At 34.6% G+C, this 14,734-nt stretch overlaps 1 protein-coding gene across 3 annotated transcripts in view; it reads right to left on the bottom strand.

Annotated features, from left to right (window-relative positions):
- LOC111055462 (transmembrane and immunoglobulin domain-containing protein 1) overlaps positions 1-14,734 on the bottom strand; it is a 386,768-nt gene that overhangs the window by 43,327 nt on the left and 328,707 nt on the right. For 2 of the 3 annotated variants that reach the window (XM_039435467.1, XM_039435469.1), the window contains 2 exons: positions 12,293-12,503; positions 7,339-7,459 (listed from right to left, as the gene is read on the bottom strand). In XM_039435467.1, the coding sequence (XP_039291401.1) occupies positions 7,339-7,459; positions 12,293-12,503 (332 nt within the window). The remainder of the gene's footprint in view (positions 1-7,338; positions 7,460-12,292; positions 12,504-14,734) is intronic. The other variant, XM_039435468.1, reaches the window with a different exon arrangement.

Here is a 14,734-nt window from a genome sequence, read left to right as displayed (position 1 = left end):
ATTTAAACATTTAAACATTTAAACATTTAAACATTAAACATTTAACATTTAACATTTAAACATTTAAACATTTAACATTTAACATTTAAACATTTAAACTTTAAACATTAAACATTTAAACTTTAAACATTTAACATTTAAACATTAAACATTTAAACATTTAAACATTTAAACATTTAACATTTAAAATTTAAACATTAAACATTTAAACATTAAACATTTAACATTTAAACATTTAAACATTTAAACATTTAAACATTTAAACATTAAACATTCAAACATTTAAACATTAAACATTTAAACATTTAAACATTTAAACATTTAACATTTAAACATTGAACATTTAAACATTTAAACATTTAAACATTAAACATCTAAACATTTGAACATTCAAACATTTAAACATTTAATTATGATTCAACTGTGCATTGTGATTCAACTGAATCAACTAGAACAGGTGAAACCAGATACCTGTAGATGAGAAAACTGCGTCTGGTCTACTATTCTAAGAACTACTGGTAATTTTAACATAACAAATAATGATATGACAACTCAACAATTAGTTGTTAAATAAGAATCAGTGAAGTCAATAGATACGTTCACATTGGAGCGATTTTCAATTCAATTATCGTTTCGCCTTGCGTCAAGAGCACACTTTCCCAAGCCATTGCTGTTCCATTCTGACGATTAGTTGTGTGCGTGACGCAGTGGTTCAATATTACGTTTTATAATATTTTATTCAAAGTAGAAGAGCAGTTGTAACCCACACTTCGCAAGGGTCTTCAATCAGAGCTATTCCTGGAAATATTGTATTACTAGCCGTCAGGCTCGCTTCGCTCGCCATAGCCTATCTGTCTAGACAGGAGCCCCCTGGACCCCTGGCTGGATCGACCAAGAATGAGATCAGCAGGCTCGCTTCGCTCGCCTGCATTTTTCATTTGAGCATTTTTATCATATGTAGGCTAAACGGATATGGCAAGCGAAGCGAGCCTGACGACTAGTAATATATCTAATATTCCCAGGAATAGCTCTGATTGAAGTAGCAGTGCTTAATAAATTTTTCCGCGATAAATGCATTTCAATCTTTAACTTGGTGCCAACCTAACAAAGTCAACTCAACTTAATGCCAACCTGACAAAATTTTTAATTTAGTTACCAGAACAACTGCTTCGAAGAGGTACTCTCTCTAGATTATAGTTCTATATTAACATATGGTATGGACATTTCAATTATAATTTTAATATATTGGAATAAGAAGAATATACATGCTAAAAGAACTTTAAACCCTTGAAAACCACCCTTAGAGTTAAAATATCGCCAAAAGATTTCTTAGTGCGCCTCTAAAGGGCCAACTGAACATACTGTAAAGCGTTTATTTTTACACGCCTCACACATGTATAATCATGTGAAGCTTTTCCTGGGGAGTCATTCTCACCTCCAAGGATAGGTCGATAATGAATAACGTATAATGAATCTTGAGTCACCAGTATTGAGGTTATAAATTTTGAGAATGCGTGCGTGGACGCTAACTAAATACCAGACTGATCGATTCACTACAAGATTCGATACAATTGTCTGAATTGCGGGAGGCATAATTACTCGCTCACCCTTGATTCTTCTTATGACAGATTGTATAGTGATAAAAAATTCTTAAATGTAGTGTAGCGATTGCTAGACACTGAATACGGATATCTTGAAGCTATTACCTGTGATGAAACAACATACAAAATCATACAGGTCGAGCAAAAATCCCGATGTGGATAATTTATGGGACTGCGTCTCTAATAAGTTCCGAAGGATTAAGATAGGATACTGGGACCAGATATCGTTCGGAAGATATTTCGAGAACAGAGTCTTGTCGGGTTTTAAGCTCTATTGTAGGAAATTATATGATCTCCAGCTGCATCTGCTATACAGTTGACGAATTCGCTGCTAAGTCGAAGTTGGTAACAGATAAAAGCTGATATATGAGCAGGTAAGGACAGAGAATAAATAATCTCGATCTGACCCCACACACTACATCCACTTAGATCTGTTCCAATATCCAGCTTAATTCAATTATTTCAATGATCGTATTCGATCGGTTCTTGATAATATAGAACGTGTCAGACACAATATTGACAGGCTTAAGAAATAATCAAACTCAGAAGACGAATTAACAAAATTGAAATATTTAAACTTTAAACATTTAAACATTTAAACATTTAAACATTTAAACATTTAAACATTTAAACATTTAAACATTAACATTTAAACATTTAACATTTAAACATTTAAACATTTAAACATTTAAACATTTAAACATTAAACATTTAAACATTTAAACATTAACATTTAAACATTTAAACATTTAACATTTAAACATTTAAACATTTAAACATCTAAACATTTGAACATTCAAACATTTAAACATTTAATTATGATTCAACTGTGCATTGTGATTCAACTGAATCAACTAGAACAGGTGAAACCAGATACCTGTAGATGAGAAAACTGCGTCTGGTCTACTATTCTAAGAACTACTGGTAATTTTAACATAACAAATAATGATATGACAATTCAACAATTAGTTGTTAAATAAGAATCAGTGAAGTCAATAGATACGTTCACATTGGAGCGATTTTCAATTCAATTATCGTTTCGCCTTGCGTCAAGAGCACACTTTCCCAAGCCATTGCTGTTCCATTCTGACGATTAGTTGTGTGCGTGACGCAGTGGTTCAATATTACGTTTTATAATATTTTATTCAAAGTAGAAGAGCAGTTGTAACCCACACTTCGCAAGGGTCTTCAATCAGAGCTATTCCTGGAAATATTGTATTACTAGCCGTCAGGCTCGCTTCGCTCGCCATAGCCTATCTGTCTAGACAGGAGCCCCCTGGACCCCTGGCTGGATCGACCAAGAATGAGATCAGCAGGCTCGCTTCGCTCGCCTGCATTTTTCATTTGAGCATTTTTATCATATGTAAGGCTAAACGGATATGGCAAGCGAAGCGAGCCTGACGACTAGTAATATATCTAATATTCCCAGGAATAGCTCTGATTGAAGTAGCAGTGCTTAATAAATTTTTCCGCGATAAATGCATTTCAATCTTTAACTTGGTGCCAACCTAACAAAGTCAACTCAACTTAATGCCAACCTGACAAAATTTTTAATTTAGTTACCAGAACAACTGCTTCGAAGAGGTACTCTCTCTAGATTATAGTTCTATATTAACATATGGTATGGACATTTCAATTATAATTTTAATATATTGGAATAAGAAGAATATACATGCTAAAAGAACTTTAAACCCTTGAAAACCACCCTTAGAGTTAAAATATCGCCAAAAGATTTCTTAGTGCGCCTCTAAAGGGCCAACTGAACATACTGTAAAGCGTTTATTTTTACACGCCTCACACATGTATAATCATGTGAAGCTTTTCCTGGGGGAGTCATTCTCACCTCCAAGGATAGGTCGATAATGAATAACGTATAATGAATCTTGAGTCACCAGTATTGAGGTTATAAATTTTGAGAATGCGTGCGTGGACGCTAACTAAATACCAGACTGATCGATTCACTACAAGATTCGATACAATTGTCTGAATTGCGGGAGGCATAATTACTCGCTCACCCTTGATTCTTCTTATGACAGATTGTATAGTGATAAAAAATTCTTAAATGTAGTGTAGCGATTGCTAGACACTGAATACGGATATCTTGAAGCTATTACCTGTGATGAAACAACATACAAAATCATACAGGTCGAGCAAAAATCCCGATGTGGATAATTTATGGGACTGCGTCTCTAATAAGTTCCGAAGGATTAAGATAGGATACTGGGACCAGATATCGTTCGGAAGATATTTCGAGAACAGAGTCTTGTCGGGTTTTAAGCTCTATTGTAGGAAATTATATGATCTCCAGCTGCATCTGCTATACAGTTGACGAATTCGCTGCTAAGTCGAAGTTGGTAACAGATAAAAGCTGATATATGAGCAGGTAAGGACAGAGAATAAATAATCTCGATCTGACCCCACACACTACATCCACTTAGATCTGTTCCAATATCCAGCTTAATTCAATTATTTCAATGATCGTATTCGATCGGTTCTTGATAATATAGAACGTGTCAGACACAATAATTGACAGGCTTAAGAAATAATCAAACTCAGAAGACGAATTAACAAAATTGAAATATAATATAATAAAATATATGATTTGACAGTGCAGATTCAGAGCTTGATTTACAAATGGAAAATAGTTTAACATTAACAAAATGATCAAAATTTTTCTTAGTGCGCCTCTAAAGGGCCAACTGAACATACTGTAAAGCGTTTATTTTTACACATGTATAATCATGTGAAGCTTTTCCTGGGGGAGTCATTCTCACCTCCAAGGATAGGTCGATAATGAATAACGTATAATGAATCTTGAGTCACCAGTATTGAGGTTATAAATTTTGAGAATGCGTGCGTGGACGCTAACTAAATACCAGACTGATCGATTCACTACAAGATTCGATACAATTGTCTGAATTGCGGGAGGCATAATTACTCGCTCACCCTTGATTCTTCTTATGACAGATTGTATAGTGATATAAAATTCTTAAATGTAGTGTAGCGATTGCTAGACACTGAATACGGATATCTTGAAGCTATTACCTGTGATGAAACAACATACAAAATCATACAGGTCGAGCAAAAATCCCGATGTGGATAATTTATGGGACTGCGTCTCTAATAAGTTCCAAAGGATTAAGATAGGATACTGGGACCAGATATCGTTCGGAAGATATTTCGAGAACAGAGTCTTGTCGGGTTTTAAGCTCTATTGTAGGAAATTATATGATCTCCAGCTGCATCTGCTATACAGTTGACGAATTCGCTGCTAAGTCGAAGTTGGTAACAGATAAAAGCTGATATATGAGCAGGTAAGGACAGAGAATAAATAATCTCGATCTGACCCCACACACTACATCCACTTAGATCTGTTCCAATATCCAGCTTAATTCAATTATTTCAATGATCGTATTCGATCGGTTCTTGATAATATAGAACGTGTCAGACACAATAATTGACAGGCTTAAGAAATAATCAAACTCAGAAGACGAATTAACAAAATTGAAATATAATATAATAAAATATATGATTTGACAGTGCAGATTCAGAGCTTGATTTACAAATGGAAAATAGTTTAACATTAACAAAATGATCAAAATTTTTCTTGTACTCGCATGACACCATGCATGACTCGACAGAATTTTATGATTGATAAATTTAACAATTTGTGAACAATGGTGAAAATAAAAATGCTCGGGGTCGTGGTTCTGGCAGCGGAGGATAGTTAATCAACTACAAGTTCTTATAAATTCTATACCAAATAAATTCCAGGATCTTAATAATATTAATAAGCGCTTCTCGGCGTGGCCATTAATTTAACGAAGAAAAAATTTATATTTTCTGCACTGTAATATTTTTCGAAGCGTAGATTGGGGCCCCTTTTAAACTTAAAACTCACGTGAAAACTCCTTGGCGGTCGTGGTTTTTTCTTTAGATCAAATTCGTTTGATCGGCGGCGGGTCCAGGCTTCGGTCTCAGCACGTGTGGAATTTTAATTTAATATCTCCTTCACCAATTAAATCAGGGAATAATTGAACTTGAATTTCGCGAATTATCGATTGATGAAGATGAATTTACAAATAATAGACAAATTAGCCTGAAATATTGGCTCACAGATAAAACATATAAAATCGAACAAAATTTCACAAGTAGGTTTGGTAACTTTTAACAAGGTCTTACTGGTGAGGATTTCAAAAGGGAAGTGAAGGTCTTCTTCTAAGCCTTTTGGCTAGAGCCTTTTCTCTGAGAATCTCTGTGTAATTAATTTGCATGAAAATTTGCCATTGGTAGAATGATTATGACGTAGGCATGACGTCAGTGGCAAGCAGTGAAATATAATTCCTTTAATTACAATAATAATTTAATTTGTATAATTTTTTAAACTGCTTAATTCTCTAGATAGAGTTCCTCTATACAGTGTACATGCACTAGCATATATGATAAGATAGGTTTGTTGTCTGATAACAGATTAACATATGATGTTTTCAAACGATCACCCTTTTGGTGCTATTTCTATGCTATATGATTGGCTTAGACTTGCCAAAGAGATTCATTCACCATGTGGTTCAGTTGAAACAATAATTAATAATTTAATATTCCTATACAATTTTTATTATGTTCAAAACTGTTATAATTAATTTTTGCTGCTCCTATCAATAATACAATATTCATGCTATGACCTAGTTAGTTACAATAATACTCAACATTCTAATATAATTTCATGAATAATGAATAATTTCAACAATAATACATACATTTTATTTTTCTATTCGAAATTCTTGGTCCTTTATCAATAGTTCTTAATTTTAGAAATAATATTATAACTTGCATGAAAACCTGGCATGACATCTTATAATAAATATATTGAATCAGTCAGCTGTGTTTGAGCTGCTCCAACACATCTGATCAATAGTAAACAAAGTGTAACCTCAAAATTCAATGAGCAATTCATAAACGATTCGTACTCAATTTGCAAAATAATTATAATTTTACTAAATAATTCTCTAGAAAAATGTGTAGTACAGAACGGTACTTTTATCTGATACTCAGTTGTTGATAAGGAAGCTTTATCGCTCGGTCGCTAACTATTCCTTTAGCATATCTTTCATTCTATAAGGGTAATTACAATTTTCCGGTTGATTCTCTCCTCTCATGAGATTTATTTAAAAGTTTCATCACAATACCTACCAAATTTGAACATTTTTGGTCCGGTAGATTTTTAGTTCTGCGAGTGAGTGAGTGAATGAGTCAGTCAGTCAGTCAGTGAGTGAGTGCCATTTCGCTTTTATATATATAAATGATATATTGGAATGAGAAGAATATACATGCTAAAAGAACTTTAAACCCTCAAAAACCACCCTTAGAGTTCAAATATCGCCAAAAGATTTCTTAGTGGGCCTCTAAAGGGCCAACTAAACATACCTACCAAATTTGAACGTTTTTGGTCCGGTAGATTTTTAGTTCTGCAAGTGAGTGAGTGAGTGAGTGAGTGAGTGAGTGAGTGAGTGAGTGAGTGAGTGAGTGAGTGAGTGAGTGAGTGAGTCAGTCAGTCAGTCAGTCAGTGAGTGAGTGCCATTTCGCTTTTATATATATATATAGATTCAAAGTAGAAGAGCAGTTGTAACCCACACTTCGCAAGGGTCAGTGAAAAACACAAAATGATTGCAGCTCCCTGCTGAAAATGGAAAGGTGTTATATCTCTAGACAATATTGTAAAGGTGGAAGCGATACTGACCGGTACCAGTAAATGAAAGAAGGTGGCTCAACTGTTTCGACCACAATGCAGGTGAGGTTGATGTCGCTGCCCCTCTTCACGAACAACTCTCCACTGCCCACTATCTTCGCCCTGGACACTGCAACACGACACAAGCCAAGCACACAGATCAAGCTCTCAATAAATAGATTAGCTATGAATAACTATTAACAAACAAAAATCCTAATTGAATGCTGTAAATTAATCACACCGAAGACTTCTGCTACTGCAAATATCGACAACAAGGTTAACAGCTAGATGAAAATTTGATAAAACTACTATTCAATAATTTCTTAACAATGTAGTAATATAATGAATTACCAGAGTATTCAATCTCAACTATTATAAAAATGTATTATATAATCACTGATAATTCTTTATCCTTAAGAATAAAATATAATTATTGATTATTTCAAACAAGAATGAACAGTAGTTAATATCACATAGGCCTAGCTGTTAACCCTGTTGTCAAATTTGCAGTAGCAGAAGTCATCGGGGTGATTCACAGCATTGAATTTGGATTTTCGTTTAATGTTAATATTATTCATCAATAAGCATTTGAATGAATGCAATATTTCTCATAAATTCCATCTGTAAGCTATGGATAGATGATGAACAATGAGAAGAAGGTCATGATCAAAAGCAAAAGAAAAGAGTTTGACGAGGGAAAGAGTGAAAAAAGAAGTGAGTATTTAAGATGGTAGCACAAGATCAAATTGCAAGAAACGGAGAACACTTATTAACAAATGCGAATCCCATTGATCAAGTATAATTCACAATAAAATACAAGAAAAAATAAGAAAGGAGAAGGCGGAGATATGAGTGAGGACTGACCAAACTGACAATCTCTGGATAGCAGCGCTCATTTTATTCGAAGCCATAGCGGCCAGCCAGTCTACAACTGGCTGGCTGGCCGTTATGGCTTCCTATAAATAATGAGCACTGCTATCCAGAGATTGTCAGTTGATGTAAGGGTAAGCATTTCTGAACGGCAATTAGGAGGTAGGCTACTGGGTTCGATTCCCGGGCTGCCAAATAATTTTTGAATATGAGCGCTTTTTTAGTAGCATTTAATTTGGGTTTTCGTTTAACAGTAGTAAATAAATAGATCATTGTTTCATGAGTATGTATATTATTTATATAACATACAAATGAATGTATTACATGAATTCATCATATCGTAATATATATATATATATATATATTATATATATATATATTATATATATATATATTACAATATGAATGTATACATCATATTTGTAAAGTATGATCGAATGTGAGGATAAAAGAATCAGCAGAAGCAACACAGGATAATGCAAGCTGGTCATCGAAAAAGAAAACAGCCACTTTTTTATTTGTAAAGTCATTCACGCAGACAATGAGAATATTCTCATTCCATCAAAGCTATCTATATAATCTATCAGAGACCTTGTTAACAAGTTTTTTTTCTCTTTTAGGAAAGTATATTTTAGATCGAGGAACAGGCCGTTTTCATCATACGTGTTACATTATTTATCAAACTTCTTTTTTCACCCAATACAAAAGAGTTGGGTGTCAAAAGTGACATACACGGATTACAACAGTTCACATTATCAAAAGCAATTTTCCAAACTGTCAACTGGAAGTTGGAAAAAATTCTGAATCTACCTGCCAGTGATCACACCCTGGTTCATTGTCTCGCACACTTCATCAGCTTGAAATCCCTTCCCATAGAGCATCCCTTTTATCTGTTTTTCAATCATGTTGCCATATTGCAACAAGATTTTTTCTCGTAGAATCTCTTTCATTATAATATCAGACACAATGCATCTCCACACCATATTTCCAGTCGATAACATTTTTGTATTGTATTAATGGAATTTCTTCCAGAGAATGTTCAGTCACGAGTTTTTATTAATCTATTTATCCATTTGTACAAAATTTTTCATCAATAAATTGATATTCGAAGAGGGAAACAGACAAGTCCCAAAAGTATACCAGGAAAACTCCATCCAATCCAGAACTATAATTAAAGCTACCATTCTAAAACCGAGTATAATATAGAGTACTATTATAGGTACTATCCTTGTTATAAACTGGTGATAACCATTATAAGCATAGTATACAGTAGGTACAAAGTGTAAATACTATCCTTGTTATGAACCAGATTCAATTATTGAGGTTTGGTTTTATCTTATTCAATCCAATTTTGTCTTCGGGTTTTGGAATGGAAAAAGATATATGAATTCGAGCTGCTCAAAACTTCTTCGCTCAGAAAATTTCTCAGTAGTATGCATGGCGATGGTGGTAGTGGTGATTCATGATTATGAAGAAGTGAGCGTAGTATATTTATCAGTATTTTCGACTCTTGGAACATTCCCTGCAAAAAGTCACTGATTTGAACTTCTCTCACTAATTTATCCTATCCTTCCATCGTACTTTGTACAATCCACTCTTTTTCTACTTCTTCCCTATTTTTTGTCAACAGTGAATATTGACAGGCTGATTTTTCTATATTAACCAGTGAATATTGACAAGTTGATTTTTTTACTTTCCTTGCCCTATTACCATAGGTAAGGAAAGTATTGCTTTTCGAAAAAAATTCAGGTAGCCCAATTTCTAAATTTCTATACGTTTCAAGGTCCCCTGAGTCCAAAAAAGTAGTTTTTTGGTATTGGTCTGTATGTGTGTGTGTGTGTGTGTGTGTGTGTGTGTGTGTGTGTGTGTGTGTGTGTGTGTGTGTGTGTGTGTGTGTGTGTGTGTGTGTGTGTGTGGTGTGTGTGTGTGTGTGTGTGTGTGTGTGTGTGTGTGTGTGGTGTGTGTGTGTGTGTGTGTGTGTGTGTGTGTGTGTGTGTGTGTGTGTGTGTGTGTGTGTGTGTGTGTATGAGTGTATGTGCGTCTGTGTACACGATATCTCATTTCCCAATTAACGGAATGACTTGAAATTTGGAACGTAGGGCCCTTACAATATAAGGATCCGACACGAACAATTTCGATCAAATGCGATTCAAGATTCAAATGTTGTCAAAAACAGTGTTTTTCACGATTTTCTCGAAAACGGCTTCAACAATTTTGAATGAAGTTATACCTGAAATAGTCATCGATAAGCTCTATCAACTGCCTCCAGTCCCATATCTGTAAAAATTTCAGGAGCTCCGCCCCATCTATGCAAAGTTTGATTTTAGATTCTCAATTATCAGGCTTCAGATACAATTCAAACAAAAAATTTCAAGTGAAAAAGATTCAGCATGAGAATCTCTACAACTAATGTTCAGTAATATTTTCACCTAGAATTAAAAATAAGCTCGAAACTCGAGGAAATGTGATTATTCAATTGCGAACTGTTGGCAACTGTTGATTCTATTATGATCCACTATGAAGAGATAGCAGACCTCGTGTGTCTCCAGCGTTATTGCCCTGTCACCAGCTGACTCAAATCTTTGAATAGTAGACTTGAGATGCGCGGGAACACTAGCGTCAGGTGATCAATTTCCATAATGACAAGGAAAGTTGTGTAAGTGCGCCACACCAGATTTTTTGTCAAAGGACTCATCTATATGATTAATACTCTCAACTTAGTCATAAATCTCGAAAAACAAAAATATCTCTATCGAAAGTCATCACTTCCACGATTCTATTCAACGAGAATGCTTTTTCAGAACTCTGAATTGAAATCTTTCTTGACCTTTTGTTGAGAAGAAAAAAATGAGGAAGGAATTTCGAAGACTGGGAAAAGTTCCTCTCTTAAGGTTGAAGCAGAGATTAATTAGTGCAGAAAAGGGGCTAAATCCCTGTCTGTCTTGCACTTTTTCTCAAGTTGAGTTTATGAGTTCAGCTAAGTGCCTTCCCCAGGCAAACCTTCAGCTCAATTGAACCAATTCAGTCTGGTTAACTGGTCAGTTGATGAGTCAGTAATCAAGCAGAGTTTTCTTCTTGATTAGCTTCACATATCTAAAAAAATACTGTTTAAGTTTTTTCACATCCACATTTATCAAATTTGTTGATAGGACTGCAGTTTCGTAATCAACTCATCAGTTTTGGAACCAACACATCTTCAGCAGTACTGATTTACAAATTCAAAAAATTTGGTTGTAACAGGATTGGATATGCTTTCCTAATTATGGAGAAGTTCTACAATATCAATTCATATTTAACTGATCTTATAATATCCCTTGATCTCTTGTTCTCTCTTGGACACTTCTATATTCACGTCGTCACTCATCTTATAATACTCATTCATTTTTTTTTCATTTACTTAGTTTAAGGGAAATTGTTAACCGTAATCGAATTCCAGTGATAATAGAAGCAGAAAATTTCTCCAGAATATTGTTTTTATATTGTCAAATTCCAGATTCCAGTTGAATGGATAGACAAGAGCAATGTTAGAAATTGAATGGGAACACTACTGATGAATTCCGGTTTCCATTGAATTAAAATAATCCACATATTGCTATACGATTCCGGTTGAAAATGTGAAGGAAAGATGATTGACATTTGATTCTGGATTCTTATCTTTCTCAGCGAATCTGTTAATTACTGTGAATGATAGAATATTTCCCTTGAGAAGTTGTTCGGCACACCTCTGGTATGATTCATTTGTGCCATTTCTAAAAATATTTTCAATTCACGATAAATTGATCTATTTTTGTTTGTGATTCATTATTTGTGAATCAGTGAGTGTCGGTTGCACAAAAGCAGGTTGAATTTCAATCGTAAATCGAATTCCATGTGAACAAATCAGAGAAGCCGTCTATCAAAAAGGCCTTCTCTGACTGGTTCTCGTGAAATTTATCACTGTCAACCAGCTTTTGTGCAACTGGGCCTGAAATAAGGAATAGCAGAAGGTTGTTTCTATTCTGGATTGGAAACGTAGCCGATGCGGACAGAAGCTTGATGTGCTTACAATCGAGTGTTATTGTAGAAATGAATAGATTCACGAGTTTGGTCAACTCACCAACCACGTTGAGCCTAAACGCGAGAGATATCTTGGGTTCAGTGGAGACTTGGCACTCGTAAGTTCCGGAGTCCCTGAGCTGAGTCGAGGTCACCTTCAAAGTCCACTCGTCGCTGCCTTCCGAGTGAAGCGACTGGAATCGAGCATCGTTGGTGTAGGTCAGTACACCAACTGTTAGAATATGCAGGTCTCGCTTACGAATCCACGAAACCTTCAACAAATCAAACCACATCAAAATAATTCAAATCGGAAAACAGTGGGAGGTGTTTATTTCATCCATAACATATATTATGTATCAGATTCTAAAAATCATTATGGGCCGGTTTCCGAGCTCGGGATTCAGCTAAGTTTCAGACTTAGACTGGCTTTAAACTCTGGAGTCAGAAAATTGGCTTTCCAAGTCAGAGCGTTAACGTAGTCGAGGACTCAAATGGACCCTGGAGTTTAGAGATCACGTTGAACCCTGGAGTTTATTATTTCGCTTTCTGAGTATTAACTTATATTCACATTTAATTTAGATATATACATCTGAGTACATGTCGTGACGAGATAATTTAAAAAAAGGAACTGAGATTCATTTCACTGAGATCAGTCGTAGTTCGGACGCCGAACTGTTAGTGCTGTGTTTCTGTGCTCTGCTATCTATCTGTGCTGAGATAAAAGTTACCAGTGAATCCTGCATCGACTAGTGATTATTTCTGCTAAAAGTAAGGTTATTTTTCTGCTTTGAATCTGCACTACAACAAATTTTATTTTTATATTTTCTAGTACGGTACTGATTTACTTCCCACCTATTCTTAATCATTCACCTGAATCCTTTTTTTCCTTACGTAAAAATTTCAGGGGCCTCCATTTCCTAAGCCGTCACGTTTGCCCTCTTGACGCATTTTCACCCTTTTCACAACAATTCCGCTGTATATTGTTCTATATAATTTGGAATAGAATTTCTACAGTATAGCAATGACATAGTCTTCCTTCCGAATTATGAACACTCATTTTTAATTTAACTATGTTACGTACATTATTTTATCACGTTATGCAAAGATGCGACTGTAATTGCAATAAGGAAATCAGTTCAAAAACTTTATTGGTTTGCTCTGAGTGTAAGCTGCATTTTCACTTCTTATGCGCTAATTTTACAGAGAGTAATTATAAAAAATTATCTAAAGAATCCGTCCGCAGGTGGCGATGCAGTGAATGTAAGAGTTCGAATAAAGATAAGTTAATTAACATGTCTAAAACTCAGACGATAGGAAACAGTGACTTGATCGCTGAACTGAAAAAGGAAATTAGAAATACCATAGCACAAGAAATGAAAGAGATCACAAACAAAATGAAAAAGACCAATGAAAATGTTTCTGAACTGAAAAAGTCTGTGGAATTTTTCTCTGCAAAAATTGATGAATATAATAAAGAGATAGGGGAATATAAAAGCGATCATTCCACCCTAAAAAAAGAGAACGGAATATTGAAATCAAAACTTTCTGAGATGGAAAAGGAATTAACAGAACTGCAGCAGTATGGAAGACTTAAAAATTTAGAGATTCATGGAATACCAGTAACTAAAAATGAGAATATCGAAGAAATAATCGGAAAAACAGCAAAAGTCCTGAACATAGGGAATAATGATGAGAGGCTTGGAATTGAAGCCGCGCATAGACTTCCAACGAAGTCTAAGAAGAAGAAAATCCCTCCTATTATTGTTGCATTCTCGTCAAGGAAGACCAGGGATAATTGAATTATGAACTATAAGGCATATCAAAAAGAAATGAGACAAAATGACCCCCATGTCTTCAAGGGACTACGCACCACACACAAAAATAAAAATCTTGAAGATGGACCTGTTTACATAAATGAAAATTTGACACCTCGATTGAGACAACTATTCAATGAAACAAGACTGGCAGCAAAGAAGAACAACTTCAAATTCACCTGGATAAAGACTGGAAAAATTTTCGTCAAGAAAAATGAAGCTTCTCGGACTATTCGTATACACAACATCCAGTCACTGAAGGAGTTATCAACCGATAACACAGAGGAAACAACAGCTGACAACAAGGAGGCGAGTGGATAAAAAACCGGATAAAATGGTATCTATTATCGATCTAATAATCTACAATGAACAGTTTACTGGAATTGCATTCTCTTCTAGAAAATGATAATGAACTTTCAAATGTAATTGATGATTATTTCAACTATACACCTGAAGGATATGGGGTTAATACAAAATACTTTAATATTTATGTCATGAACATACGAAGTTTGAGTAAAAACTTTGACAGCTTTGTATATTGTCTGGAAAATTTCAAATTAATATATGATATAATAGTACTAACCGAAACATGGCTTGAAAATTATGAACCCACTCTATTCAATCTAGATGGTTATCGAGTTGTAAACAAAAACGCTAAATATAATAAATGTGACGGTATAATAGTTTAT

This window comes from Nilaparvata lugens, chromosome 9, assembly GCF_014356525.2.
Source record: "Nilaparvata lugens isolate BPH chromosome 9, ASM1435652v1, whole genome shotgun sequence".
NCBI classification, from domain to species: Eukaryota; Metazoa; Arthropoda; class Insecta; order Hemiptera; family Delphacidae; genus Nilaparvata; species Nilaparvata lugens.
Note: the sequence above shows the minus strand (reverse complement) of the source record. Positions and strands in the feature narration are given on the sequence as shown.